Source organism: Muntiacus reevesi, chromosome 10 (genome assembly GCF_963930625.1).
Source record: "Muntiacus reevesi chromosome 10, mMunRee1.1, whole genome shotgun sequence".
In the NCBI taxonomy this organism is placed as follows: Eukaryota; Metazoa; Chordata; class Mammalia; order Artiodactyla; family Cervidae; genus Muntiacus; species Muntiacus reevesi.
In genome coordinates this window covers 57468457-57496266 of record NC_089258.1, presented here as the reverse complement: position 1 = coordinate 57496266, position 27810 = coordinate 57468457, and the positions used below count along the sequence as shown (strand labels likewise).

Below are 27810 nucleotides of genomic sequence, written 5' to 3'. Positions count from 1 at the left end.
GGAGGAGGGCACAGCAACTCACTCCAGTATTCCTTGCCTGGAGAATCGCATGGACAGAGGAGCCCGGCAGGCTACAGTCCATGGGGTCACAAAGAGTCGGACATGACTAAAGTGACTTAGCACAGCACGGTACACCTATCGGTAATTACTGACCACCTCCTCAAAGGCCAGCCATACATGGCAGTTTTGGTAAAACCCAATGAAATAGGACACCTGCCCTGGAGAAACCTATTATCTGGTTGGGAATGCAAAATAGCTCTCAGGATATTGTCACCCTTGGGACTCCCCTGATGGTCCAGTGGTTAAGACTCTGTGCTTCCAGTGCAGGGAAAGTCTTGATCCCTGGTCAGGGAACTAAGATCCCATATGCCAAGCAGCCAAAAAATAAATAAATAAAAGTAAAGAACAAAAATAAAATATCATCCTTGGAAGATTATGTGCCTGTCAAAATCCAGACCCATGCCTTGTCCCTGTGTTTAACGCCAGCATCCATCAGATTAGTGGGTGCTTGGTTATATTGGAGAAGAGCTAAATTCAAAATCAAGATATATGGACAAAAAATAAGAGCTAAGTCAAGAAAAGGTTTGGGGTGGATATTGGTGGCCAATCAAGTCTTCCTAGAAAGTGTGGGAAGACAGAGGAATGTGACAGAGAAAAGAGGACATTCCTGAAACACACACGTGAAGACATAGTATAAGACATTATCATCCTATGCGTTGATATACTCTTTCTTAATGTGTGGTCCACAGACCACCCACAGTGGATTTTGGCCCCAGCAACTGAATTCAGATCTCTGTAGAGTGGAGCCCAGGAGTCCGCATCTCTAATAAGCACCCAGGCTCTCCTGGATTGCGCCGTGCTGAGTTGTTCAGCCATGTCTGACTCTTTGCAACCCCACGGACTATAGCCCTCCAGGCTCCTCTGTCCATGGGATTCTCCAGGCAAGAATACTGGTATGAGTTGCCATGCCCTCCTCAGGGGATCTTTCCAACCCAGGGATAGAACCCAGGTCTCCTGCATTGCAGGCAGATTCTTTACCATCTGAGCTACCAAGGAAGCCTCCCCAGGCTTTCTTAATGCGCATCAAAATTCAGAACTACTGACTGAGGGGTCTCAGACTGAAACACATACTCTTCCTTTAAAGACAGAAGGAGAAGTAGGGAAGGAAGGAAGGATGAAAGAACTGTTTGGGACCAAAAAACACCTATCCACTAGGATTTTATATAACCTGCCACAGTGGACAAAGTAGTTTCAACCCAGGTTTTGTGACTGACACGATCTCCAGGCTAGTCGACTTTGCTCTCTGCTTCCTGAATCTGTCCTCTGTGTGAGTCTTAAAACCACATACAGAGTACACTGCTAATAAAGCCTACTGCAGCTCTCCTTACCTGAAGTGAGACAGCCATATCGTATTTAGCGTGAAGTCCAAGACATTCATCCTTGGGCTTTTCAAGCATTTCATGCTTCTGCTCCCTCGTCCCTCCCCTTCTCCTTGGGAATCAGAGCATCCTGATTCCACATGGAACCTAGGCACGACCCGCTTCAGACTCTCCTAGTCTTCAGACCTACATCAGCCACACCCTGGAGTCAGGCAGACCTGGGTTTATGATCACAGCTGTATCACTTATTAGCTATGTGATCTATGCAAGTAACTTCTAAGAAGTTACTTCTTTACCAGAAAAAAAAAAATTAGAAGAAGAGCAATCTGATGGGCTTGCCATGAGGATGAAGATGACAGGGATAAAGTAATCACCACAGCACCTGGACAGTTAAGACGTTCACTGAACACCCACCCCCCCCACCTCTTTCTCCTACACCCAGTCTTGTCCTGTTCGGGGGTCCTCTTGCACGGCTCACACAGGACAGTCTCAACTCCTGGGTTTCTGTTACACTTGCCACCCATGTGTCCAAAACATAAGTTTAGAGACTGAATGTGAGAGAAGTACAATTACTCCAATCAAAATTAAACGAACCTCTGAGGATACTCGGGTTCCTTGGTGGGTCAGAGAGTAAAGAATCTGCCTACAATGCAGGAGACCAGGGTTCGATCCCTGGGTGGGCAAGATACCCTGGAGAAGGGAATGGCAACCCACTCAGTATTCTTGCCTGGAGAATTCCATGGACAGAGGAGTCTGGCAGGCTACAGTCCGTGGGGTCACAAAGAGTTGGACATTACTGAGCATCTAACACTTTCACTAACACTTTGAGTGTACTAACGAATTATCTTTTCATATACACTTTAAGATGATTCATTGGATTGGGTATCTTTGCATAGTATTTTCACTTTTAGATTTCTCCATTTTTTTAAAATAGAAGTTTAATATATTTATATTATCATAGATTACATAAGGGCTTCCCAGGTGGCACTGCTGCTGCTGCTAAGTCACTTCAGTCGTGTCCAACTCCGTGTGACCCCATAGACGGCAGCCCACCAGGCTCCGCCGTCCCTGGGATTCTCCAGGCAAGAACACTGGAGTGGGTTGCCATTTCCTTCTCCAATGCTCAGGTGGTACTAGTGGTTAAAATAAAACAAAACTGCCTGCCAAGGTAAGAGACATAGGAGATGTGGGTTCTATCCCTGGGTGGGAAAGATCTCCTGGAGAAGGAAATGGCAACCCACTCCAGTATTGTTGCCTGGAGAATTCCATGGACAGACACTACAGTCCATGGGGTCACAGAGTCAGACACACAAAGAGTCGCTTAACTAACACACCAGTATACTTGCCTGGGAAATTCCATGGACAGAGGAGCCTGGTGGGCTACAGTCCATGGGGTGGCAAAGAGTCGAACTTGCCTGAAGTGACTTAAGACGCAGGCACAGACCCACATGCTGTGCGAAGCACTGTGCAGAACCATCTCATTTAATTCTCACAGAGAAGGACCATAATTCTGTGCAGAGGAAACTGAGGCTTAAGAAATTTAAGTACCTTAGCCAGGCTCACACACTAGTAAGCAACTATTAGAGATCTCAAAATTGCTCAATAACCAATTGCATTGATGATGCTTGTCTTCTTTTAACTTCAAGTATAGAGGCTGTGGTTTAATTGCTTTTAACTTCCAATGAAGCTCCCTGCGGCTCTCCAAGCAGAAGATAAACAGTAGGACAGGTGTTACTTTAAGAGAGGGATGGGAGTTGTAACCCGAAGCCTCCTCCAGCCTTAAGCCCAAGAAGTCTGGGAGGCTGCGCCGAGCCGGTGCGCGTCTGTAAACTCCCGCGGGTCTGGCACGTCTCTTTCTTCCAAAGTTGGAGCTCTCCTTGGTGGGAGGGGGCGGGGAGGAGGGGAGGCCAGTGACGTCACACGCGAGCGGGGATAAAGCTCCCGGGTCGCGGTCCAGCGGGGACACTGCCCCGGGAGCGGAGTGGGCTGTGCCGCTCGGGGACACTCGCTGCGGCCCCGCCCGAGCAAGGCAGTGCCAGGAGGCACCATGCCCCAAAACGTGGTCCTGCCCGGGCCGGCGCCCTGGGGCTTCCGACTCTCGGGGGGCATAGACTTCAACCAGCCTTTGGTCATCACCAGGGTAGGTGTTTTCCATCCTTCGGCTGCAAGTCGGGGACTCTGGCGTGCCGCGGGCCCCCTCGGGAGAGGAGCGCGGCCAGTGAGCCACTGGGGTGTGGTGGGTGGGTCCTGGCTTCGGGTTCACAGGTCGAGGGACGGCAGCATCTCGGCGAACAAAGTTCGGAGGATGCGGAGCGGCTTAGAGAATTAACCACGTCCCGTCCTAGCGGTCTCTTTCTGCAGCCTCTTGGTCTCCCGCAGTTTTCCGAGGAGGGATGAACTGGCTGCGTGGTTTCCCTGCGAGGTGGGCTGCCTTCTCGCCCTCGACGCCAGGTTTCCTTTCGGTAACAAACGCGAGGTGGGGATCAGAAAAGCGGAGACAGTAGTGGTGGTTTGCTGGAGAGAGACGCGCTTCTGAACGCTTTCCTTGTCTGGATGAAAACTTCAGGGCGCTGTTCGCAGGGCACCACCTGGGCTGGCCAAGTTGGAATCTATCATATCAGCCCAGACAGGGAAAAAGTTACTAATTTGTATTACTAGGTTTCCAGGCATTTTGAGTAAATACTTTCCAAAGCTGGGACTTGGCTTAGAGATCATCACCTATAACTCAAACTACAAAGAAAACGTGTCAGATAGCTTCCTTCTCCTAATGGAGAGCCATCATTCAGACTAGTAACTCTGAAGATAATACCTCATTATCGAAGTCAAGCTTTCTGTTAACTTATTATTTTCTAAAGTATTGTCCAATTAAGAAAAAAGAAAATGAAAAAATTCAGCATCTGTCCTGTCAGTAAATTTCTAGTTGGTCTAGTTGATTTTTTTCTAACATCGTCTTAACAGAAAATTGTAATTATTTCAATTATCACATATAAATATATATATATATTAAACCTAATTTTAAAACATAAACTTTCAGCAAGTTTATATCTTTACTACGCTTTATTTTCTTCCTTACTGCTCATACTATATTTTATAAATGTATACTTTATAATCTAACATACTCACATAGACTTTGAACAAAGAATTCTAAATTCTGTTCTACTTATGGGTTTTAAGAACCAATGGTTTTTAAAAATATCTCAAAACATACGGATGCATGGAACATTTCAAGCTTTGTTTTACATTTTTGAAAACATAAACACATCTGACATGTGTTTTCATATGGACATAAGAACTTAACATACTCTCAAAATGTTCCCTAGTAAATTAAGCAGAAAATGCTTCAATGATCTGGGCCAAGCAATGCCTTTTATGGATTTACCAAAGAAAACAATTTCCATTATCTCTACAGAGAAATATTTTTAAAGTTTCTGAAGTATAGTTTTCATTTGTTTATATTAAATGAAATAAGCTTTTGAATCCTAACAAATCCCATTTATATTATAAATCCTAACAAATCATATTATAGTAAATCTTAGGGAGACAACTTTGTCACAAAAATCCTTTCAGTGATTTATAAAAGAAGTATCTTGCTATTACTGTGGAACATATCAATATGATTAATCTTATGCTTGAAATGTTGAGTGCTTGACTTTATAAACAATGTTTATTTCAAAGCAGAACTTAACATTTTGCACTTGACTGCAGGAGCTATCAGTAAATATATTTGATACATTGACAACTATTATTTGGGAAGCCAATTCTGTTTGAATTTTTAACTCATAATTAACTTGTGTCACTCACAGTGACACTTGGTTCAATAACAGTGCCTATGAACACATATGATTTTTTCATTTGACTACAGATTTTCTCTTCAATTAATTTAACTCAAGGACAGCAGGTACCACTGCACTGCTTTGTTTTCATCCACTTAATTCATTTCATCCACTTAATTGACCTACAACCTCTTCTTACATCACACCTTGTACCACAGTTGTTTGAATACATCTGTATCCCAGATTGCACACTCCCCACTTAGGGCAACGACCAGCAGATTTAGGGGGCTACTCAATGCCAAGCACAGTGTCTAGTACCTCTTATATTACAGAATAAAAGTAGACACAATATGAGTGATTAAACCATTCACTTTTGAGATAACTTTATAAATTTATCCTAATTGGTGTACCTTTTATTATTCTAATAGGTGTACACTTTATTATCCAAGTATACCCAAAGCCATTCACATGGTAGATTCTTGTTCAATAAATGAAAACATAGTCACTTGAACTTTTTTGACTTAATGAACACCTAATTGAGAGTACTTCCACTGAAATTATTAGAATACTAAAAATCATTTGGGAAAAAGACTAAAAGTTGTGAACATATTTATCAGTATTATAATTAGGTGGCAGAATAATTATATTAATTTCATGATTGTTATACTGTGTTAAAAGGTAGTGGATGAGGTTGTGTGTGCGTTAGTATACTTTTGCCTGCCATGCACTCTTCTAAGCCTCTCATACCCATTAACTCACTTGAATCTCACAATAATCCTATCAGAGTAATAGTAGTACTAGTAATATCCTTTTTTGCAGATGAAGGGAGTGAGGCTTCAAGAGATTTATAACCTGCTGATGACCACAAGTGGTGGGAAGGACTTTGATGCAGGTCGACTTGCTTCCAAAGCCTGCATCCTCCAAACACATGAAAGATTCTGCTTATTGTACAGATATTTCCAAAGAGGTATTTTGTGCCATCCAACTCATCGCCAGGTCCTATTGATGCTAACTCTTCCAGATCTACCACTTTCCTCTTTTTCTTCCACTGTCCCCACTCAAGATTTCATAAGTTGAAACCTAGCTGTTGTCTCCCTTCTCGATTCACCATGCATATTCTCACCAGCCATCTCTGAGGTGGTTGCTGGTTGATCCTATCTTTCCCATTTTTAAAAGTCCTTCAGTGGCATCCCCAGTTTATAAAGAATAAAAGGTGTGGTTTTTAGCATGACATTCATGGCTTTCACCCTCTCTCTCAGCTCAAGTGTCCAACTTCATTTCCTCCCTCTCTTCTCTCTCCTTTCTTCCTCTCACTCCATAAATATGTAGTGAGACCCATACTCTGGACCACTTATGATTTCTCTAACATGGCTTTGCTCTTGCTATCATTTTTCTCCAGAATTCTCTTCCCCACCCATTCCACCATCCTCTGTGCCTCTGAAAACGCATTCAAATATCCCTCCTCCAGCCTGATTCTGGTAGCCGTCATTTCATCCACTGAATTACTGTTGCTCTTGACCTACATATCCTTACATTATTCCTTGTACCACAGTTGTTTGAATACATCTGTATCCCACAGATTGCATGCCCCCCTCTTGGCAACAACCAGCAAATTTTGGGGGGCTCTTCAGTGCCAAGCACAGTGTCTAGTACCTCATATATGTTACAGAGTAAAAATAGACACAGTATGAGTCATTAAATTGTTCACTTTTGACATAACTTTATTTTCCTAGTAGGTGCAAGTTGTGTCCTCAGAAATATCCCACAGTAAATAAAAAGGAAAACTTTTATTGTTCATTGATTTGTTTTATGTAAGTTCTTAAACATGCAAAGAATTAAAACACCAGTGCCTGTACTGAACACCAGAATAAGTCCCATGAATGAGATATGGTCCTCAAGGCAATTCAGTCAATTTTTAACCTACAAGCAATGCCCTCCCTTCCCTTCCTCACACTCTACAAAAGCAGATGATAGCAATGCTACTTAGACAGTGGTCCTCTGCTCCACCCTCTGCTGGGGAGCACGGTTTACAAAGTAACTCTCTCCATCAGTTGAAATTACAATTCACAAAATTAGGACAAAGGGTCCCCACCCAATAATTGTTTACCATCCATTTAATCAGCCAGGTAAAACTCTGTGTCATAAACAACATTAGAAGTAAGATAAATCAGGGCTTTCCTGATGGCTCAGATGATAAATCAAATACCAGACAATCTCAAAAAAATTTTTGAGCAATTAATTGTGATCCAATTTGTAGGAAACTAGGTTCTAGGCAAGGGTGCTCTTTACTTGGTGCAATGTGAATTTAAGTTGCAAATGTTTAGCTTGCGGGAGGGCATTGTTACTGCAAACATTATATACAGCTGGCCTAGGTATTTCACAGAAGTTTAAGGTTCACATCTCTAAGTGAGCAGTTTTTCTTTTTCTGGCAAAAGTTTCTAAGGAATCTCTCTCTGTCTTAAATGTTTGGACCACCCAGAAGGTGGATCTATTATCACAGCCAAGTTACAGACAGTTTGTTTTCACAAATGGTCCAGTTTGGAATAAAGCACAGGCTTCTTTTGTGTACATGATGTAAAATGACTGTATACATCTCCTGCCAGTATGTCCCTTCCCACTCACTTCCTCTTCCCTCCTTTGTATACCGAGCACACCCAGGATCGAGATCACTGTGACTGAGAATGCTGTATATGGACCTGGGTACCAACACAGAAGATGTTAGGTTTTAACACAGGATAGTACTTTAATATAAACTATATTTATAATTTGAACTTTTAGAAAGAAATGTATACAGTTGAATGCGGTCTTGTCCCACGTAGCCCTTGGTATCCTTGAAGAATTGTTTCCAGTACTCCACCCCTCTTTCTCCCCAATCCCCATTGCCCCTCAAGGATACCAAAACCCCAGGATGATCAAGTTTTTTATATAAAATAGTATTTGCACATAACCTAGGTACATCCTCCTGTATACTTTAAATCATCTCTAGGTTACTTATAATACCTAACGCGATGTAAATACTTTGCAGGTAGTTGCCAGCATGTGGCAAATTCAGGTTTTGTTTTTTGGAACTTTTTGGAATTCTTTTTCAAAGATTTTCAACCCTTGGTTGGTTGAATCCAGGATGCTGAACCCATGGATTCGGAGAAGTGACTGTATTTAATTTTGTTCTAACAGAGATGTGTCTACATCTAAGCACTAAGTTCATCTGTTCCTGACATTCATACATCCCACAAGTGTCTCTCAGGTGCAGAATGTATTGTTTGTGTAGAGCCCTGTGGGGGATACAGTTATAACTTAATGAGTTTCTGCCCCTCTGAGAAGTTCATGTATCAGAAGAGACATGTACACAAACTAGCATGATACAACTTGTCCAGGATTCCATGAAAGAAGTATGACCAAAGAGATAGGAGGAGTCAGAGAAGAGAGTACCTGCAGGAGTGGCATTGTGGGATAGTGGAGGAGCTTGAGCTGCAGCGTTAGACTCGTGAGGAATTTCAAATTTTCATTGGATATGTGACCCTAAGCACATTTCTTATACTTTCTGAGTATTCATTTTCTTATCTTAAAAAAGACAAAGACCAATAGTATAACGTTATAATATATAATATAATTATATATTATATATAATACAATTATAATAATTATATAATATATAATATAATATACAGTAGTATAACACAGTTCCTAAATGTGGCTACACATTAAACTCGTTCAGATAACTTTTGAAAATATCCATGACCAGTTGCTACTTGCAGAGATTCTAATTGAACTAGAAATGTAGATTGCAGCCAGATGCTGTGGAGGGCTTTCAGGCATTGGAGTTTATTTGTAGGCAGTGGAGAACAACTGGACAATGGGATTTCTCACTATTTAGATCCACACCCCTTCAGTATATACACTTGTCTTGCTCCATAACTGTTCCAGTCATTTTTATTCTTAACACAAAAATCCCATCAGGGCCAAGGACGTCCTTCATGTCTCCCACAGTTAACGGGAGCTTATAGATGGTTTACTTGTGATTTAAATTAGTTAGTTGTTGGGTTTTTTTTTTTCTCCCAAATAGACCCAAGTAATATATTGATGTGAACAATAGGAGTCATCTGAAGGACTTGTTAAAAGCACAGATTCACTAGTTCCTCTGCTAGAGCTTCTGCTTCACGATTCTAGGGTTCTGGATTGGACTGGAATCTTTATGTTGAGCAAAGACCCCCCCCCCCCACACCCAGTGATTCTTCTAATCAGACAAGTTTGAAACCATGTGTTCGGTGACTGGCGGCAGTACTGTTTCCAATGATCTCTTGAATGCTTTTGACTTTTGAGACACTAACGAAACAATAATAATCCACTGAAAACCTCTTTGCCTCATTTTACCCCTCTCTCCTCCTGGTTTGGGAAAACGTTAAACTATAAGCAGTAATATAAATGAAATGCAAAGTAATAATATAAAGTGACGCTGGGAAATAATAGATTCTTGTGATTAAACAGATCATTTAACTTCCTAAAACCAGTGACCAAGTGACCAATTTAATGGTAACTTGCTGATCACTAGCCTCACTGAACTTGAGACACAGGAAGAAGGGAAGATCCTGTTTTTTCCTTCTCTCTCGTCCATCCTTTGACATACTTTTTTTCTTTCTTATCAACTCTCACCTTGGAGGTCCCAAAAACCAATGTCCAGGTTGAATGCAAAGTCAGACTCTGGTTCTGACATCACTATCAGCCACCTTTCCTATGTGACTTAATGAAACCACTGGTGACACAGCTCCCACCTTAATGAGAAGCCATAGGTTCCTTAGTCACTTTACCTCCTCTGATGGAAAAAAAGCAGCCTCCTTTGTCCAGCCTGTCTTAGAGTTGTAATGATAGAACTATTAGAAAGAGTTTTTTAAACGTAATATTTTGGGTAAGTATAAGATAATTATTAACTTCCATATTAACATTGCTAATTACATTTACTAATGCGTGTGTACTAAGTCACTTCGGTCATATCTGACTCTTCGACCCCATGGACTGTAGCCCACCAGGCTCCTCTGTCCATGGGATTCTCCAGACAGGAATACTGGAGTACATTGCCATGCCCTCCTCCGGGGATCATCCCTACCCAGGGATAGAACCCTCATCTTCTGCAGCTCATGCATTGCAGGCTGATTCTTTACTGAGCCACTGGAGAAGCCCACGTTTAGTAATATTCAGTATCAGCACACCAGATGTCTCTGTTTAAAATTTATATAGACAGATATATACCAACTCTACCCTCAGATGTTTACACTCACTGGAACCAGAGCTAAGAAATAATGTCAGGCTTTTCTAAACCAATATTGAGTATTATATGTAAACCAAATTTAAGTATATTAGAAAAGCTAGGTGAGTCTTTAAAAGCAAACACATTGAGCCATGCTTTCTCATGTTTTAACTCAAAGAAAAGCATTCTGGTCTTAGAAGTTTAAAAATAGACTCTACTGATTTTGATGAAATATAGCTACAGAAAATTAAAAGTTTGAGGTTATTTTTATCTCTACAAGCCACACTGGGGATGGAAACTCTTATTCTTCTAACAGTTGTGTTCTGGGAGAATTTCTAAATGGAAAAATGGCATGCCTCCCAAAAGTTGAGATGTAATAATCTCCAGTTGTCTTCACCCAGGGCCCCATTATCTGTCCCTACTGGAAAATAATCATGATTGCTACAGTGAGATGATCAGAGGCATGAACTGAGTACAATAAACATTTTATTGATGAGACTGAAGATCTAGGATGTATGAGAATTTGCTATTTTCTTTTTATGAATATAAATTTATATGAATTATTCATTTATACAGGGCTTTCCTCATAGCTCAGTTGGTAAAGAATCGGCTGGCCTGCAATGCAGGAGACCCTGGTTCAATTCCTGGGTTGAGAAGATCCGCTGGAGAAGGGAAAAGCTACCTACTCTGGTATTCTCGGGCTTCCCTTATAGCTCAGCTGGTAAAGAATCCTCCTGCAATGTGGGAGACCTGGGTTCAATCCCTGGGTTGCGACGATCCCCTGGAGAAAGGAAAAGCTACCTACTCCAGTATTCTGGGCTGGAGAATTCCATGAACTGTATAGTCCATGCTATTGCAGAGTCAGACATGACTGAGTGACTTTCACTTCACTTCATTCAATTATGTGAATCTTGGCTCTCTCTTAGAGCCATGAAGTTAAATTAAATCGATGACAAGATGAAGCAAGTGGAGAAAAAATGACTTAATGACTGATCCTCAGTTAAACATTAGGAATGATCTAATTTATTCCTGGAGCAATTTGAGGTTTAAGTCAAGTTCCACATATTATCCAGGCTTCCTGCGTAGCTCAGTTGGTAAAGAATCTGCCTGCAAAGCTGGTGACCTGGGTTTGATTCCTGGGTAGGGAAAACTCCTGGAAAAGGAAATGGCAACCCACTCCAGTATTATTGCCTGGAGAATCCCATGGACAGAAGAGTCTGGCAGGCTACAGTCCATAAGGTCACAAGAGTCGGACATGACTCAGTTCTACCTTTTCTTTCTTTCCACATATTATCCTGCTCTAACCAGTGGGAACTCGCAAAAGGAGCAAAAACAGATTGACATTAATAGCCATCATCTTTGGGTGTGTGAGGACTAGTTCTTTTTGTTTCACAAGCTCTGATTAAATGTCCATTTCATTCATCTTTCAAGTAATTATTTATCAATTTGGAACACCGAGTATACACTGGGAAGCATTAGGAGTATACATAGTATTGTAAACATCCTCAAGAACTTGAGGTTGGGAAGACACAATACACGAGTAAATAAACATGCAAGTACAAGTCGTTCATAAAGGGAAAGAACGGGGCGTCACGGTGGAGAACGATGGAGAGGGGCTGGAGACACTCTCCAGAGGTCTGGGGAGGTCTCTTCATGATGTTGAAGCCTAAACCAAAAGGATGAGAAGGAGCAACAGGGTGACGAGCATGTGGAGCATTTCAGAAAGAAAGAACAGTGCGTGAGAGCCCAGAAGAGGGTGCAAGCTTGGCCTATCCGAGGAGCTCAAAGGAAATCTGACTGGCTGTAGGGCAGTGGATGAAGAGGAGCAGGACGTTGTGAGATCACACTAGCGAAGTAGCTCAGTGACACCAAGTGAGGACTATTAGTTGTCAATTGGATTTACCCAGAAAAGTCGGAAGTGGGTATAGCAATCAAAAGAATCATCATACTTGCTCCTTGGAAGAATAGCTATGGCAGCGTGATCAGTGGTACAGTTTAATTGAAAGCTGCCATCTTGTTAGTTGTTTTCTACTTATTCCACCTGGTCTTCGTTTATGGAGAAGCGACTGTAAGTGGATACAGACTTCTCTTGTGTCTGTAGTTCCCAGGGGTTCTAGACTCTCACTGTTTAACTCATACTTGGCCTTTAGCAATTTGTTCACAGTTTTAGCTAAATTCTTCTCAACAGCTCGTACACTTGGCCCCATCTTCCTTCGTGCTCTGGTACAAGTAAGCCCGTGCTTACATCTCGTCTTTCCTTGGAGACTCCCATCTTTCCTTAGATTCCAAGCTAGTTGGTAGCCCTGCAACTTCAGTTCTCTGAAGAGTCTGTGAAAAGTTATAATTTTGCATATTATCTGGCTTCTTGTTAATACAAGAGTGATTCTCTTTCCAGCTTTCTATATCCCACCCAAGTGCATTATACGGATGCTAAAGTTATTTCAATTCAAATATAAAAGCACCCCAAATATATTAATAGTAAAGTTATATTCCCAAATAGAGAGTTTGGGGTGACCAAAGACTCTAAGAAAGAAAATTTTTATTTAAAGCAAAAATATGATTCAAACTGGGAGTCATGGAAGATGTTTTCAAAGAGAATTAGAAATGTCACGATGGAGAAAATGTGGTTACTAAGAAATAGAATTATCTCACATAACAGGAAAATAGAATACAATTGCCCAATGAAGAGTTAAGCTAGATATAATATTTTCTGCAGGGGACTTCCCAGGTGGCTCAGTGGTAAAGAATCCACCCGCCAATGCAGGATCTGCAGGAGACTCAGGTTTGATCCCTGGGTCTGGAAGATCCCCTGGAGGAGGAAATGGCAACCTACTCCAGTATTCTTGCCTGGGAAATCCCATGGATAGAGGAGCCTGGCGGGCTGCAGTCCATGGGGTCACACAGAGTCAGACAGGACTGAGCAACTGAGCACAACATTTCCTGCCCAGTGAAGCGTTTAGAATGTTACCAAGGTGAAGTACAAATGTCAGGCACAAAACTCAAGATGCCACAGGGTGTGGATTTTTAGCTATGCGGTGATTTCTTCCAGATCACTCCAGGAAGCAAGGCGGCAGCTGCCAACCTGTGTCCTGGAGATGTCATCCTGGCTATTGATGGCTTCGGGACAGAGTCCATGACTCATGCTGATGCACAGGACAGGATTAAGGCAGCAGGACACCAGCTCTGTCTCAAAATTGACAGGTGATCTTTGATTAATGGTGGTAAAATTTGATCTGTTTTGCAGGAGAACCTGAATCAGAATGATAAATGACTTCATCCTCCCAGTGAGGAAGGCTATTGCAGGACCCAGAATTTTAACTGGGTTTTTTGTATGTTGGCCACTTTGGTCTGTCCTTCACTGAAGTCAATCTGGTAGCTGTTAACAAAGGATTTCTAAAAAGAATTCTCCAGAATGTCAGAATAATGAAAGAGGCTAAAATAATTTTTTTTTTCCTTCACTAACCCAGTTGGTCGACTGAGAAAATAGTACTGGCCACATAAACACCGAACAACATGCCTAGCTACACTGCTGTTCTAAACATGGTAGAGAATGGAATGGAATTTCCAAAAGAATCTCCTGCTTGCCAAAATGTGATCCTGTTAAAATCTGGTTGCTAATGTCCTCTGTGCTATTTTCTGTTTTGTACTGAATTCAGTCCGGAAGAGTCTCACAAGGTATGAGAGGACATGGGCATATAAGGGTTTTTAGACAATGAGAGATTTCTGATCAAAAACAATGTTAGGAAATCGAACCTGATCTTTGGCCATCAGACCCAAGATCTGGAACTGAATTGTGATAAGAATGATTTGTTGCCCTGATTAGCATGTATGTGTATCCTGCTGCTGTTGTATCCACAGTTTTCCCTGCTGTGGTCCAGAGGACACCGTCCATCAGCCAGTCTGCCATTTCATGGGGTGACACTGACTCTGTCCCTGTCTCTGCATCACCTGTGTTCCTGCCAAGCACATAGTTCTGTGGAAGCCACACGACCCCAAGTAGATACATGAGAAGAGTTGGATGGAGCTCATTTCCTTGATGCCAGCAGTAAATCCACCTGGCACATCATTCACTGCCTGCTGTGGTGCCCTACATAGGACAGGAGGGAGGTTGAGGAGATCCAGGGGGATTGCCCTGTGTTCATCTGCAGGGCAGGTCGCCAGGATCTCCCTCTCCTGTATGCTTCCCTCATGCACGGCAGACTCACTTTCTCCAGAAACTCTACAGTGTCCTTGCCTTAGTTCAAGTTGCTACAATCGAATACCATAGACTGGCTGGCTTAAGCAACAAATATTTATTTCTCACTGTTATGGAGGCTGGAAATTCAACATCAAGGAGCCAGCATGGTTGGGTTTTGGGGTTCACAAATGCAGGAAATTAAAGTGTATTAAAACTAGAAGTCCCATTAGAATTTGGGTTTACGAATTTTATTTTTACTTACAGGGCGGAAGCTCGCTTATGGTCTCCACAGGTAACTGAAGATGGAAAGGCTCATCCTTTCAAAATCAACTTAGAATCAGAACCACAGGTATGAATTTTGGAGTTAAATGATGTTCACATTATGAAGAGAAGTATTCTTAGGTAAATATCTTGTTAAAAGACAAATATGTTTTCATTAGGGAAAAAGAGGCTATATCAATGTACAGTCTGCTTATTTTTTCATTTTTCATGATAGACATCTGCCAAATGACCATGAGGTAACCCAAGAAATTTAAGATGTTAAAACAAAGCAAAACAAAAACAGGGTCGACCATTTGAAACAGGTGTCTCTAGTCTAATAGTTATTGTGACCTTCAATTCCTCAAGGTCTTCGCCCAACTCTTAGGTTACATCCTTCTTTAATTATCAGTTCAGGCATTCTATAATTAAGTTTACTCTAGGAAGAGAGTTTTGCATTATGTAATCACAATGATATTCTGCCTATGCAGCTGAATTACAAAAGATAAAGGATTTTCCCTTCAGGCAACTCTAATGAGCTAAATTAATCTCTAACAATCTGATGCTTAGCTGACTGTCTACTTTCAAAATCTCAAAAAAAACCCCGAAAACCTGAAATTAAACTGACCCCCAGTTGTGCTGTGTGGACAGTGTAATCAAGAAAAGGAACCTCCGCTTGGTTAGATGCTCCCCACATTTAGAGAGACAGACAAACATAATTTGAATATTCCCTTTTAAACAAGTATCACTACTAAACTGATTATATCTAATGAAAATGAACTGAAAATATGTTTATAATTTATGCTTCAGCAAGGTTTCCATTTTCAGGATCATCAACTCCTGAATTTGTCCCTCATGTTTTCCACTTGGGGGCCTAAGTCCCCATTCATTTTATTCTTGGTAAAATACATGGAGAGTACATATTACATGTGTCTCATAGGACTTCTAAAGATTGAAATAAAATAAGATAGAAAAATAACTTGGCATATCGAATTGCTCTTAGAGATATTCAGCTAAGTGGGCGCTCTCATTATTACTGGGTGTGTCACCCCCTCCTGCCAGGCTGCGATCAGAAGGTCTCCTGGCCTTTCCTGACAGTGAGATAGGAGGCTGCCTATGTGACAGAGGCTGATGGTGGCTTAGCCTGGCGTCAGAGGTGGGTGGGTGAATAACACCTGTCATCAACATCTTCTTTGATAGAAGGAAAGGTTGGAAGAAGGAATGAGAGCAAAGTCCTCCAGGCAGAGCGGTCACTTGTGGACAGCCCTTGGCAGTAATGCCCAGACCCACCTGCTTCCTCCAACTCTCATCAACTCATCACTTAGAGGCAACACAGGAAAACAGAGTATGTGGTGCTTTAAAAAAACAAAAACAAACAAACAAAAAAGGAAATTTAAGGCTCACATATATGCATATATCAACACCCCCATCTCCTATTATCCCTAGGACAAACTGGATAGAATTCTGAATTTCCTTGATCCATGTAGAGGACACGTCGAAAATTGTACAGCACCCTTTTGCACATTTCTATTCAAAATTTCTCCTAATTTTTTAAACCCAATTTCATCGATACTAAAATAAGGGACCAACTTCACATGTTTGACCGAAGTATCAAATCCCCAGTGATCCCTGATCGTGTTGGAGCACCCACTCAGGCAAATGGATGATTCGGCAAGTATGGATTTTATTAAGCACAGGGTAAGCTGAGAGCTTGCTGCGAGCCTGTGTTTCTCTATCATCTCCCCAGAATTGGCGCTTGTCTGACCTTTATTCTTTATTGCAGATCCATGAGTTTTAATTTATGACTATGGTTATTCAAAGACTTAATTTTAAAAGATAATCGAAATGTTAAATACTCTGACCTCTTGTCAATCATTTGTTAGCACATGTGTCCTGCATTTTGGGGTCAGACAATATAAATATTTATGATACTACACATGGGGAAAAGATAAAGAATGAGATAGTTTTTATTAAAAAAAAAAAAGGTGAAGACTGAGTTAAGGGCTACAGAAGTCAGTCAGATGGAGCCTTTGAACATTCCATTAGACTGAGTCATGACTAACTTCTTACTTGCACCCTCTCTCTAAGAGGCTGGTGTTTGAAGGGCTCAGAGATAAGGACCATTTCTGTTCTTCCCCTAAAGGACCAAAATATTCCTACTCCTTATGACCCTCAGCCAGATTTCCACATAACTTGGCACTTCAGGAAAGACCTTCCCTACAAAATATAGCTAAATTTCAGCATAACCTCTGCTATCTGAAAATTCCATAGCACAAACTGGAACAAAATGTAGCAATAAATATCAAACAGTGAACTTAACTTGTAGACTGAGACTGAAGAACTGGCTAAACTGTGCTTATGTTTGTATTCTTTTTTTTTTTAATTAACACAAAGCTATGCAAAGAAATATCTTGCAAACAGATATCTTTTCTTTACCCAAATGAGAACTCTACAAATAAAGCAACCCCTTCTGAACAACAAAGGTGTGTCAGTCTGAAAAACAAATACCAGTAAGTCTTTAAAATGCCAGTGTATATGAATGGTAAAAAGTTGCGTTTGAGTGATATAATAGTTGAGTTCTTGTTTCTCAACCCAAGTCAAACTTCTGTTGTAAGTTATGTGACCTTTGCTATTGAACTAAAACACTATTTTTCATTTTAAAGGCAATATATATTAACTGGGGGGGAAAAAAAACCATGAGACCCTACCATGCAAGTGCAGCCACAAATAATAAAATGTTAGTGTATTTTTTTTTTCCAGCTTTTCCCCTAGGAATAGGCTTAAGCTTTGGGGACTTTTTCTTACACAGTTATAGTAATAAATGATACTAAATTTTAACATCTAGATTTTTTTCATTTTTCCATGCTATTATTAAATAGCTAAATTTTGATTTTATGAATTTAGACTCCAATCTTAGGCTTAAAAGAAACCTTAGAAGTTGTTTAGATCAACCCCTGGCCAGTGGATAAACTCCTTCTAGACAATCCTGAACATGCCAATGAGCAGACGGGTGCATTTTTCTATATAAAGCATAGAAAAAGACAAAAGGTATGTGTTAGAGTTCTTTGTCCTTCTTCAAAGGTTACATTCTCCAAAAAGGCATTACCTTCATATTTGTTTAATATTAGCTGAACTATTCAAAATTATAATGTAGTTATCACAAGACAGGAAAGATGCTTTTCAGAAATAAAAATGCTGTTTTCTGAATGAGAAAAGACTTCATCCTTTCCATAAAAGGTTTGACAATAAAAACATACTGTCTGCACAGTCATGTAGGGTACAGAAGTAAGCTTGAAGCTGTCATATTTTCATGAAATAACTTGATTCTGCAATGTTTTCATAACTGGACGGCAGCCTGCCCAAAACAAGTTTTCATAAAATCCTCATTTCCCCAAATTCCTCCCCACTGACTTATGGGAGGACACTTGAAACAGATCACTGAAATAAAACTGTGAGTGGTTTTGTTTTTCATTTAAGGGGTGAGCATGAGGATGGGACAGGGATTGTTGATCAATTTCAACCATGATAAAATATAATCATTTATCAAGTGTACCTTGATTTGAACACTTGATATAGTTTGTTTCCTCATTTTGCCACCGTTTTTTCTTGTAAGTAGCTCTGCATACTGTCACACATGTATCAGACATGTTGTGTCAAAGCTGGTTATTGCCTCAGTTCTCAGACCAAATATTTATTCAAGTAAGAAACGGAAAGGTGAACTCTCTTTGAATGACAACATCTCCAAGGTCATTTCAAGGACTGGGGAGATTGCTGACTCCCAGTGTCAGCAGATCTCTGTCAAGTTACTTAGCTTCAACTCTGGCAGCTCTAGCATTTCATTAATTCAAAATATTATTCTTTAATATGAGATCCTACCATTTAAAAATAATATTGAAAAATCTGATTAATCACAATAATTACTTATTGAGTTCCTAAGAGATAAGAATCATTTATATGCTTTTGTCTGGGTAGAAGAAACACAAGAGCTGGACTATATTAACTGCTAGATATTTCCATTACTAATGATTTTCCAGGAAAATATAAAAAGGAATTAAAGTAGAATAGCAAGCTTCTAATTGGTCTTGTCTTTTGATTCTGTTTGACCATCAACAGTGATGTAAGACTTGGATGGAATGTTGCCTCTCTGTGCCATATTTAAATTGTTTGTTTACCTTTAGTGTATACACTTCATTGTGCTTTTTTGGAATGACTCTAGCAGCCCATAAACTAATGCTTTGCAAAGCCTGAATACGAATGTTTGAAGCCTGTATTAGAAACACTTCATTTTAGGATCTGAGTAAAAAAAGAGAGGGTTTTATTGTTTCATTTTAACAAATTACACTTTTGCAACATTTGCAATATATAACTAAAACCGAAAATGGCAAAAAAAGGTTGGAGCTAATTAACTTATGTGCTGCTTTTTGAAGTACTACTAGGGGCTATTATTGCACAAATATTTTCAGAGAAGATGCCTCATTTATAGGACAATTGCCATCCATGTTTGTTTATCATTTTAAGACTAAGAAGAAATAAGGGTAGAGATTTTTTTCCTCATAAAGCCATCACAGTATGTTACCTAATTTTTGTAAAATCAGTATTACATACCAAGATCTTTAAGGCATATCACTCTCACTTTAAAAAAAAAAAAAGCTAAATTCCCCAAAGCTTGAGTCCTTCAGTACTTCTTTATACACTCTTTTAATTAACCTAAAAGATTTACAATATACCAAAACTAAATTAGGCAATTAGCCTTCTGTCTTCTTTCATATCCAAAGTAACGAAGGCTTGAGTCATATCCATTGTCATTATTTACAATTATTTCCCATTTACTTTTTTTCATGCCATAATAACAGCTAATCATAATGGTTAATCATAAAACACAGCCAACCCAGATTCATTATTAAATCAGTCAAAGCAATCAGATGGTACCACTATATTAATCTTTGCACACATTTTCACATGTTCAGCACTTTTCTAAAGCCATATTTGATTGTTTCAATCATGCTGCTCTCTCATATCAGCAACGACATTGTCACTCAACCAACTCCTAGGCAGTGAGCCTGGAGATTAAAGATTGAACCAATAAGATATGAGTCAAGTCAATCATACTATAGAATCACAGACCTTCTTTTCAAGTTCAGGAGGCTATTAAAATATGCTGTCCAAAGTAGTTGCGAGAAAAGCTCCCATTCACCACAGTACAGATTTTCAGGTACCATGAGACTTGGGGCAATTGGAGTCAAAAACTCTGTTAGAGCTAGTATTTGAAGCTGCACCCCATTTGCCTTGTGATAGCTACTTTGTAAGTGGGCTTTTTGCAGTAGGCCTAAATGGGAGAACAGGGAGTGTATGTGATGACTGCCTGCTCAAGAGAACCAAGAAGAAGCATTGTTCTGGTTGGGTCCCTAAAGTAAGTTGTTGGCATTCCCTGAAATCCACGCAGAACTGTGGTTGCACCCCCTAAGAAAGGAACACAAGCTTTTTTCTAAAAAGCACACTCCCACACCTTACTCATCTATAATCAGAAGGGGAAAATGACTCAAATAAAAATATTACTAGATGCTTTTAGTTTTTAAATCAAAATAGTCTCTGTTAACATTTCAAGTAATCATAAATGTTTGTACTATTTGAGATCTCTGTGAAACGTTGGTGGTGAAGTCACAAAAGGAAAGGAGGCTGATGTGAATGTGTGAGCGAAAATAATGTAAAGACTGATCTTAACTAATTCTGCCAAATGAGAAGGTTTGAACGAGAATCAGCTTGTTTGTATTTTAGCATTTGTTTTTGGTTTTCTTCTGTTGCTTTGAAGAAAAAAAAGTTTAATGACTTGACAAAATTATCAATCTGTATAAAAATTGGAAAACTTGATTCCTACATTGAAAGATAATAACAGAGTTTCAGATCATTCAGGCATGTTTCAAACTCAGAGTTTTGGATTGAAGTTTGTTCCTTTTCCCTGAGCAATAAAGTAAAAATGCTTCTGTAAATCACCTACATTCACTGTCTCTGAATTGCTGACTTAAGTCTTTCTTCAACTAGAGTAAACATGAACCCACAACATGAAATCAGCACAATAAAAAGGGAGAGTTTTCTATAATGTTTTTCCTGCTTTCATAATGGAAGTCCTTTAATTTCTATCATTTTTTCAAATTTAAGGTTATATCTTAATGCAAATTAGGAATTTTGTTTGTTGTAGGAATTAAGAAAAAAGAGAAAAAAGACTTGATTAGTTAAAATGATGCAGGACAGTAATTCATAAATGCTCACTCCCTTTCTGATTGCATTAGTCTCCCATTTCCTAAAACGGTGGAAATGTTAAGAGAAATCTTATCTAAGTTCTACTTAAGAAAGTGTTATGTAGAATCATTTTTCTAAGCCCCAAATCTCATTTTTGAGACAAAATGTCTGAATTGAAATGAGTCCTATGAGACTTTCTTAGATGAAGTCAGTAGCAAGCAGACAAATGGTTCAATATTCGCATTATTTTATACTTCAAATAATATCAGTTTCTTTGCACCTTAACATATGGTGACGTTCACAGCGCATATGAAGCTCATGGCAAGTGTAGCCCTCCTTTAACCCTGCCGTTAATCTCGTAGTGGATAAAGAAGCCTTGATTAACAAGAGCGATGCTGTTGGTTTGCGCGCTAACGGCTTTGTTGTGCATTCTGTGGCTTTGTGTATTCTGTCTGCCATTGTACAGGAGTTCAAACCCATTGGTGCCGCGCATAACAGGAGGGCCCAGCCTTTTGTTGCAGCAGCAAACATTGATGACAAAAGACAGGTAGTGAGCGCTTCCTATAACTCACCCATTGGGCTCTATTCAACCAGCAATATACAAGATGCACTTCACGGGCAGCTGCGGGGGCTCATTCCTAGTTCACCTCAAAAGTAAGTATTCCACTTGGTTTCTGGCTGCCATGTTCTCAATGGTGATAGTAAAGCTTCTTTTCCTTTCGAAAGTCCAGCTCTTGCTGTTTGATTTTTACTTTCCTGAAGGCACGGATCAGATTTTTCTTTTAAAGACAAGCATCTAGAACATGGTTCTAGGGTCCAGTCTGCCAGTTCCTGAAAATTTAGTGAGTAGACGGTTGAGAGGAAGAAATTGCTCTGGCTCCATCATCACCCTTCTTAGTCATGTCAGTATCTGGTGATAAATAATCCTTTCTGTACAATTATTGTGCATTTAATTTTGTCTGAAATATATATATATATCTATTAATCCTCCACTGAGGGGCTTTCTAACCCTTTGTTTTTACAGGATGTGAACTACTTTGAACACAAGCACAATGTTCGGCCCAAACCTTTCATAATCCCAGGCCGAAGCAGGTCATAAGCTTTAAGATGGTGAAGTTTGGAGTGCATGCCTCTTTAATAAATCCTACTAATCACCAAGATACATAACTCTTAGGTGTTTGGAGTGACTTTTCTCTTTTTTGAAGCTTACTGCAAAAGCAAAAGAAACAAATTCTACCTAGCAAAGACTAGCAGCCAACTAACCTCCATTTCTGAGAGTAAATGTTGACAAGATTGTAGAGCTGTGAAATATTATGCAATCGCTGTGTGTATTTATAACTGATACCCCTGCTGCTCTGAGAATCCCATCCAGAACACAGTGACCTTTGAGGTTAGCAGACATACCCAGGGCAGGATGGCCCAGTCAGCAGGAACAGACATGAAAACCAGCCCCCAGCCAGAAGTAAGGTAGCAGGGGAGGCAAACGTGGAAAGGCTGGTGCAGCTTCTGTGTTTGACGGACTCCATTCATCCCATCTCAGCACCTCGTTTCTCACTGTGTCATCAGAGCCCGCTGGGTCATCCCACTCATTCTAGGTCTTACATAAAAATAAATTTGCATTCTTATGGATACTTGTGTGGCTTCCCTGGTGGCTCAGCCGGTAAAGAACCTCCCTGCAATGCAGGAGACCTCGGTTCGGTCCCTGGGTCGGGAAGATCCCCTGGAGAAGGGATAAGCTACCCACCCCACTATTCTTTGTCTTCCCTGATGGCTCAGATGGTAATGAGTCTGCCTGCAATGCAGGAGACCTGGGTTCAATCCCTGAGTTGAGAAGATCCATTGGAGGAGGGAACGGCTACCCACTCCAGTATTCTGGCCTGGAGAATTCCATGGACAGAGGAGCCTGGCGGGCTACAGTCCGTGGTGTTGCAAAGTTGGACACAACTGAGAGACTAACACACATACACGGATACTTGCAAAGGAAGAGAGGCCACTTGGAATTTTTCCACTTGGGGAAAATAAGTATAAAGAGAGAGTTAGGAGGGAGGGAGTAACTGGGTAAACTCATGGATAACTATGCATAGACTGGAATAATAATAAGCAAGATCTCGTCTTGTCTGTCAGAGAAACAGATCATCATCAGACGATTCTTTTCAAATCTTCTCTAGAAGTTAAATTCCAACCTACGAGGAAAGAAATGAATGCCCTGCATTGCCACATCAGGAAACAGTGACTTTAGGAAAATTCAAACCCATTCCTCTGACCTCAGCTCCATCAACCAGCCCAGAGGAAGGAAGTGAGGGTTAGGCTGGATCAACCCTAACAGATCAGTGATCAATGATCTACATCAGGTGTCCCAACTAGTGGTCCGTAGGTGGAGTCAATTCACAGACGATGTTTTCTTTAACCCTCCTGTTGTTTAAGAATATGGAATTTAGGTCAGTGCCTTAAGATGGAACATCTACTCTCCAAATCTTGGCAAAATGCCCTTAACTCCCAAGCGTATAACACCTGGCCCGTTTTCATATATGTGTGACCCTCCTGGCCCCTGGAGACATCTGAGTTTATGCTGCTTGCCGTGGATGGTCAGTCATCACTTGATATATGATTTCCATGTGCAGACTTTTCCATGAGCTAGAGTCAGGGCCAGAAAATGACCTCAAAGTAAGCCAATTTTGTGATATCAGACTCAGAAAGAGGAAATGGAGTAAAAGAGCCGGAGAAAGATGCTATTAATAATAAGGCAATGACTACCAAAGACATCTGACCCCACTAGAATGTAAACATATTAATATCTCCACTACCAAGAAATGAGGCTAGGACAGTAAATGCTCAGCAAATGTTCATTAGATAAAGGAACAAAATCTCAAGAGTACCTAATTAGACTTCCTGAGTAGCAAGAAGAATCAGGAGCTGTTATTCCTCCTGCATACTGGCAACTTTGAACAATCCTTTTTGGCTTCTTTCAGTTTTTTCTCCTTCATATTTCATTCTCCTTTAAATCCTTCTCTATTTCCCCACATTCAACAGTTTTCCAACCCCACTCTCAATAACATAAAAAAACTGGATTAAAAGTTAAAATGCTCTTTTACTATTGAATAAATATATATACATACATCTTCCTAAAGAAGCATAGTAAAACAGATATACTTGCATTTTTTGGAGGTTAACATAAATGTAAGCTCACTAGCATGAGCTATAGAACTCCTGGAGGCTTGAGTAAAATGATACATTAGAGTAACACAGATCTTGCTTCTGCTAAAGACCAATAACATTTAATAGCAAAATTCAGGGTAAGTCAGAGATTCAGGTACGTAATGCCCTTCTTTTATATTTTCATTTAATTCAAACGTGGTGATGACAAGCTACTCATAATTTTTTCACTGTAAGGTGCCTTTCGATTTAGCTAAATTTGGAGGAGGGGAGAGGAAAAACAGAGATGAAAGGATTTGCTTAAAAAACAGGTACCAGTAAACCTTAAAAAATTCTAAAAATGCTTCTGTTATCCTCCCTGTCTTCCTGTGGCCCCTCACTATTTTATCTAGCTTCCGAATTTCTTGTTCTTACCAGATAATTCTTCATCAAGGTGGAATTTTGAGTGGCTACTTACCAAGTAATAACTACACCGTTAATAAACAACTTTTAAATCAGACATAAGTTGGAGATACTAATATAATCATCTCCCTGGGTCTTAATACTAGTTAGGGTTCTTTTAATGGTTTCATTGTAACTGACCCATATTAAAAGACCAGTGTTTTCACATGAAAATATGTAAATGTTTAAAGCCAAAACTATCATTAAAAATACATACAAGGCATTTTATAGATCCAAGTGATAAAATACAATCTGGTTAGTGGTTTTTAGACAAGCTGCTTCCAGAAGCATGTCCCCAAAAGTCCATATACACAACAGGGAAATGAGTTCTGTGTCTAATGATCTATCCAGTTGTATGATAGTAATTGAGTGTATCATCAGCCTTACAGGTTGCCAAGTCAATAGCTCAATGTCATGAAATTTCAGCAGTATCTACCTTTCCAAGTCACAGGAATAGGTCATGCTGACCCATGATCATCTCCACAGTGACTGGAGTCCATGAAAACTCTTTTTTAAGCATCAGTTTAAGAGCTTGTTTAAAATTATTTCAAAAATGTATGAAAAGATAATTGTCATTTGCTTAGGTTTTATTTCCTATGTGAATAGATTGACACGGGTCCGTAAATAGAATGATTAAGAAACTAGGAAATAGAAGACACAATCTCTGCTTAAACAAAATTGTATATACATAGACATGCATGTATATAAGAACACTCTTAAGAGGGGAAAAATAACATTAATTACAACTGTAAAATAAGTTATATCTGTAAGCTCCAAGTTAGCCATAGTTTACATCTCCACTGTGTAGCACCATGCCTGGCACACAGTAAGGTCAGAGTAGTTATAAAATGATTGTGGAAAAGGTTCACTATTTTAAGCCCCAGTCTCCCAGTATTGAAATTCAGTGTCTCAAATCCCTAATCACAATTTAATAAACTTCATTATACTGAGGTCAAATCAATATGATCCTGACTGAACTGCACTCTAACTGAAATTTCATTTCTACTCTTTTACCAACTGAAGTCAATTTCAGCAACCAGTATAGTGTTACGCCTATGAAAATGGTGAATAAACCACTTGATATTTCTGTGTGTGATCAACCAATTTACTGAGTTTCAAACAGGTTCTCAACAGCCAGGAAGTGAAGGAGCACGTTTATATTTACCTGCTTCGTTTAGTCTGTGTAGGTCAAACTGGATAACACAACACAAAAATTTTTTTTTGTAATTTATTTCGCGACATGGGTTGCCCAGACTAACCAGGCTGCAGTATTGATGAAGCCAACAAAGTCAATCCTCAACATATTGGATTTGCAGTTTTTGCTCTCTGTATGGGCCTGAGGTTGACATTAACAGTCCTAGAGAGTAAATGCAGGCAGGGACCATACTTGAGCCCTAAGGGAACACTGACTTTGAGATAAACACACCATATAAACTGTTCTCTGCCTTGAGTTTACAGCAACACTAACTTGCAGACATGATAGAAGCTTACATCAATACTAATATTTCCTTTGGCTTTGTCTTAAATGACTATGCTTTTTAAAAAAAATGCCATTTCTCAAAAAAATGCATTTGTCATGCTGCATTTAAAATGCATGTAGAAAAATTACTTTTAGTCATCAGCATGTCAGTTATGACTAACCTCATATCTGTAGAGAATTCTATTCATAGAGAATATGAAACTTCTGTAGTTGTTCTTAAAATTGCATGACTGGCCTTTCTGATGTTTTAGTAAGTTCCTTTAACTTGACTTTAAAAGGAAATGAAAAATATGCATGAAAATATATATGTGCTTTCAAAGTTTTGCAAGAAATAGCTATGTATTAAAGAAATATATATACATATCTTAGCCCTACGTTGCATCCAAAGAGTCTGAGATCACTTTATTTGCTCTCTAATTATTAATTTCAAGGTGACAAGCATTTATTGGCTATTTCTAGGACCTATATTAAGTCACCAAACAATTTCTTAAAGTGTAGTCTTCACAAAATTAGAGAATTAAATAGAAAAAGTTAAAATAGTAACAAAACATTTATAAAAAGTCGTAAAACAGAATCTTTATCACATAACCTCAAGTTGCCAATTACTTTGAATTAAGCCCAACTATATTTCTGAAAATACTTACTTTGCAGTGTTTAGCCTAAATATTTGATTGGATCTTCATGCTGCATATTCATATTCCTATTTGTGTAGGATCATTCATTAATATTTTGATTTTAAATACTGCAGCTCAGAAATGTAGAAGGATTCCAGCTAATGCAATTCCCCTGAGCCACTTCCTGTATACACAACCCTTTTCCCATGAAGCGTTCACCTAGCAGAGCATATTTTATAGTACAGCGGAGCCAAAAAATGCAGTATCACCGGTATCTTTTAATCCTGAGAAACTTTTTTCGATCGTGAATTTTTACAAGTGTTCCCTTTCTAAAACAAATTCTAGCCAGAAACAGACACTTCTTTTCCATCTGATTTAATTCACCTCTTCCTTTTAACCCCTCTGTACTTGTTCTGTGTGTCCCCCTGTCTGGATTTGCTGGTTCCCGTGTCGTCTTCTGTGTGGCGTGGTCATTAACACAGCGGATGCAGCACTCCGTCCGGTGTTGAAGGCGGCAGCGGACGTAGCACCCCCTCCTCTGTCAGTACTCTTAGTACTATTTGCCCAGGTGACTTGAAAGTTGCTGCTAAGATGGCCCCTAACATTCCTTTGGAAATGGAACTTCCTGGTGTGAAGATTGTACATGCTCAGTTTAATACACCCATGCAGTTGTACTCAGATGACAATATTATGGAAACACTTCAGGGTCAGGTTTCAACAGCTCTAGGGGAAACACCCTCGATGAGGTAATAAGAGTCTTTCTGAACCGTGGGCATGTTAACTAAACACATGGGCAATGTTGATTTTACTGCTATCTTGTAGCATTGTCTTAATCGAAAGAAAGCTTTCAAGAAAAAAAATACTTAGGGTTTATTGCAGATATCTAGGTCTAATGATAATGGCGATTTGAGAAATTAACCAAGCAGAGTTTTATGTGACAGATAGCAATAAAATGAAATCATGGCAGGACGAAATGTACATGTCTTTTGAAAAACTACTATGTACTTTACAAATGTCTGGTACAGTACTTCTCAAAAGTGATTTATAATCTGGGAT

At 39.7% G+C, this 27810-nt stretch overlaps 1 protein-coding gene across 3 annotated transcripts in view; it reads left to right on the top strand.

The window, feature by feature from the left end:
- Positions 1-3327: 3327 nt before the first annotated feature.
- The window catches only part of PDLIM3 (PDZ and LIM domain 3), a 30453-nt gene continuing 5970 nt past the window's right edge, over positions 3328-27810 (top strand). The window contains exons 1-5 of one of the 3 annotated variants that reach the window (XM_065947510.1): positions 3329-3519; positions 13444-13595; positions 14836-14920; positions 22091-22158; positions 27237-27500. In XM_065947510.1, the coding sequence (XP_065803582.1) occupies positions 3427-3519; positions 13444-13595; positions 14836-14920; positions 22091-22158; positions 27237-27500 (662 nt within the window). In that variant the 5' untranslated portion in view covers positions 3329-3426. Of the gene's footprint in view, positions 3520-13443; positions 13596-14835; positions 14921-21532; positions 21721-22090; positions 22159-27236; positions 27501-27810 lie in introns of all 3 variants that reach the window. The other 2 variants (XM_065947511.1, XM_065947512.1) reach the window with 2 other exon arrangements.